General features: G+C 49.6%; 1 protein-coding gene across 1 annotated transcript; it reads left to right on the top strand.

Annotated features, from left to right (window-relative positions):
* Positions 1-252: 252 nt before the first annotated feature.
* On the top strand, positions 253-1,185 carry LOC309683928 (olfactory receptor 14A16-like; the record flags this gene model as incomplete). The annotated part of the gene is made up of 1 exon (XM_082499905.1): positions 253-1,185. One exon carries the CDS (start codon positions 253-255, stop codon positions 1,183-1,185), a length of 933 nt encoding a protein of 310 aa, XP_082356031.1.
* Between the last annotated feature and the right edge of the window lie 625 nt (positions 1,186-1,810).

Raw genomic sequence — 1,810 nt, 5'->3', positions numbered from 1 at the left:
CCCACATATCTTTTATGCCGCCAGGGGAATTGGGAGTAATAATGGGGAAAAGCTCTTTTATATTGAAGGTAGTTCTAACCTGCGATCAATCCTGGTTCCTGTCTACCTGCACAAATGTCTTCCTGGAATGACAGAGGACATTTGGGGCACTTCACTGTGACAAATGGAACAAGTTCTGTTCAGAAGTGTCTGTCCTAACTTGTCACTGTCTTTTCCTACTTTGAACAGGCTCCTGTTGTGGAGAGGGAACAAATGTCCAACAGCAGCTCCATCACCCAGTTCCTCCTGCTGGCATTCGCAGACACACGGGAGCTGCAGCTCTTGCACTTCTGGCTCTTCCTGGGCATCTACCTGGCTGCCCTCCTGGGCAACGGCCTCATCATCACTGCCATCGCCTGCGACCACCACCTCCACACCCCCATGTACTTCTTCCTCCTCAACCTCTCCCTCCTCGACCTAGGCTGCATCTCCACCACTCTCCCCAAAGCCATGGCCAATTCCCTCTGGGACACCAGGGCCATCTCCTATGGGGGATGTGCTGCACAGCTCTTTTTGTTTACCTTCTTGATCTCAGCAGAATTTTCTCTTCTGACCGTCATGGCCTATGACCGCTACGTGGCCATCTGCAAACCCCTGCACTATGGGACCCTCTTGGGCATCAGAGCTTGTGTCCACATGGCAGCAGCTGCCTGGGGCAGTGGGTTTCTCCATGCTGCGCTGCACACTGCACATACATTTTCTGTACCTCTCTGCCAAGGCAATGCTGTGGACCAGTTTTTCTGTGAAATCCCTCAGATCCTCAAGCTCTCCTGCAGAGACACACACTATCTCAGGAAAGCTGGGCTTGTTGTGCTCAGTGCCTGTTTATTCTTCATGTGCTTTGTTTTCATTGTGCTCTCCTACGTGCAGATCTTCAGGGCTGTGCTGAGGATGCCCTCAGAGCAGGGACGGCACAAAGCCTTTTCCACATGCCTCCCTCACTTGGCTGTGGTCTCCCTGTTTATCAGCACTTCATTTTTTGCTTACCTGAAGCCCCTCTCCATCTCCTCCCCATCCCCAAATCTTGCGATGGCTGTTTTGTACTCTGTGGCACCTCCAGCAGTGAACCCCCTTATCTACAGCATGAGGAACCAGGAGCTCAAGGATGCCTTGAGGAAAGTGATCCCATGGACCTTGCCTCATTAACAATAATTTGCATTCTTTTCTCTTCAGAATACCCAGAATTTGTTTTAAACCAGGCCTCTGTTTTGTTTTATTGTTTTTTGTGTGTGTGTGTTTGTTTTTTGTTTGTTTGTTTGTTTGTTTGTTTTTTCACTGATAATCTTTCTTTGAATTAATCACTTGGGATCATAGCATTTGTCCTGTGTCTCTGTCCCCTTGTGTCTGATCCTTGAAGAACCATGTGTCATCTCTTGCCTCCCTAATAGCATCTCTGCAATTAAAGAGGATCTCCTGAGTGTGGTGCCTGAAGGCTGGGCTATCCTTGATATAGCTGCGGTTTAGAATAAACTCAAGGCATTGGACTTTCCAAGTGCCTTTCCACCTTGTTTTCTCTTTGTGTTTGGGGGAATATTCTCATGGTATCACTGGGATCTTTCAGACACCTAGCAGTTGAAAGCTCTCTTGCTGTTGAGGGGAGGATGGGGACACTCCATGTCCTCTGGAGTGGGAAGGGAATGGAAACTGAGAAGGTGAAACACCCTCAAGATTAAGTCCCCCCAGGAGAAAGCACCAAAGCCAGGTACCCACAAACCAGGACTGTGCCGTGCCGTGCCGTGGGAGGCAGTGAAGATGCAGCGGGCCCAGGGAA

Source organism: Vanellus vanellus (genome assembly GCF_965231255.1).
Source record: "Vanellus vanellus genome assembly, contig: HAP1_SCAFFOLD_35, whole genome shotgun sequence".
NCBI lineage: Eukaryota > Metazoa > Chordata > Aves > Charadriiformes > Charadriidae > Vanellus > Vanellus vanellus.
This window is presented reverse-complemented; position numbering and strand designations above follow the sequence as displayed.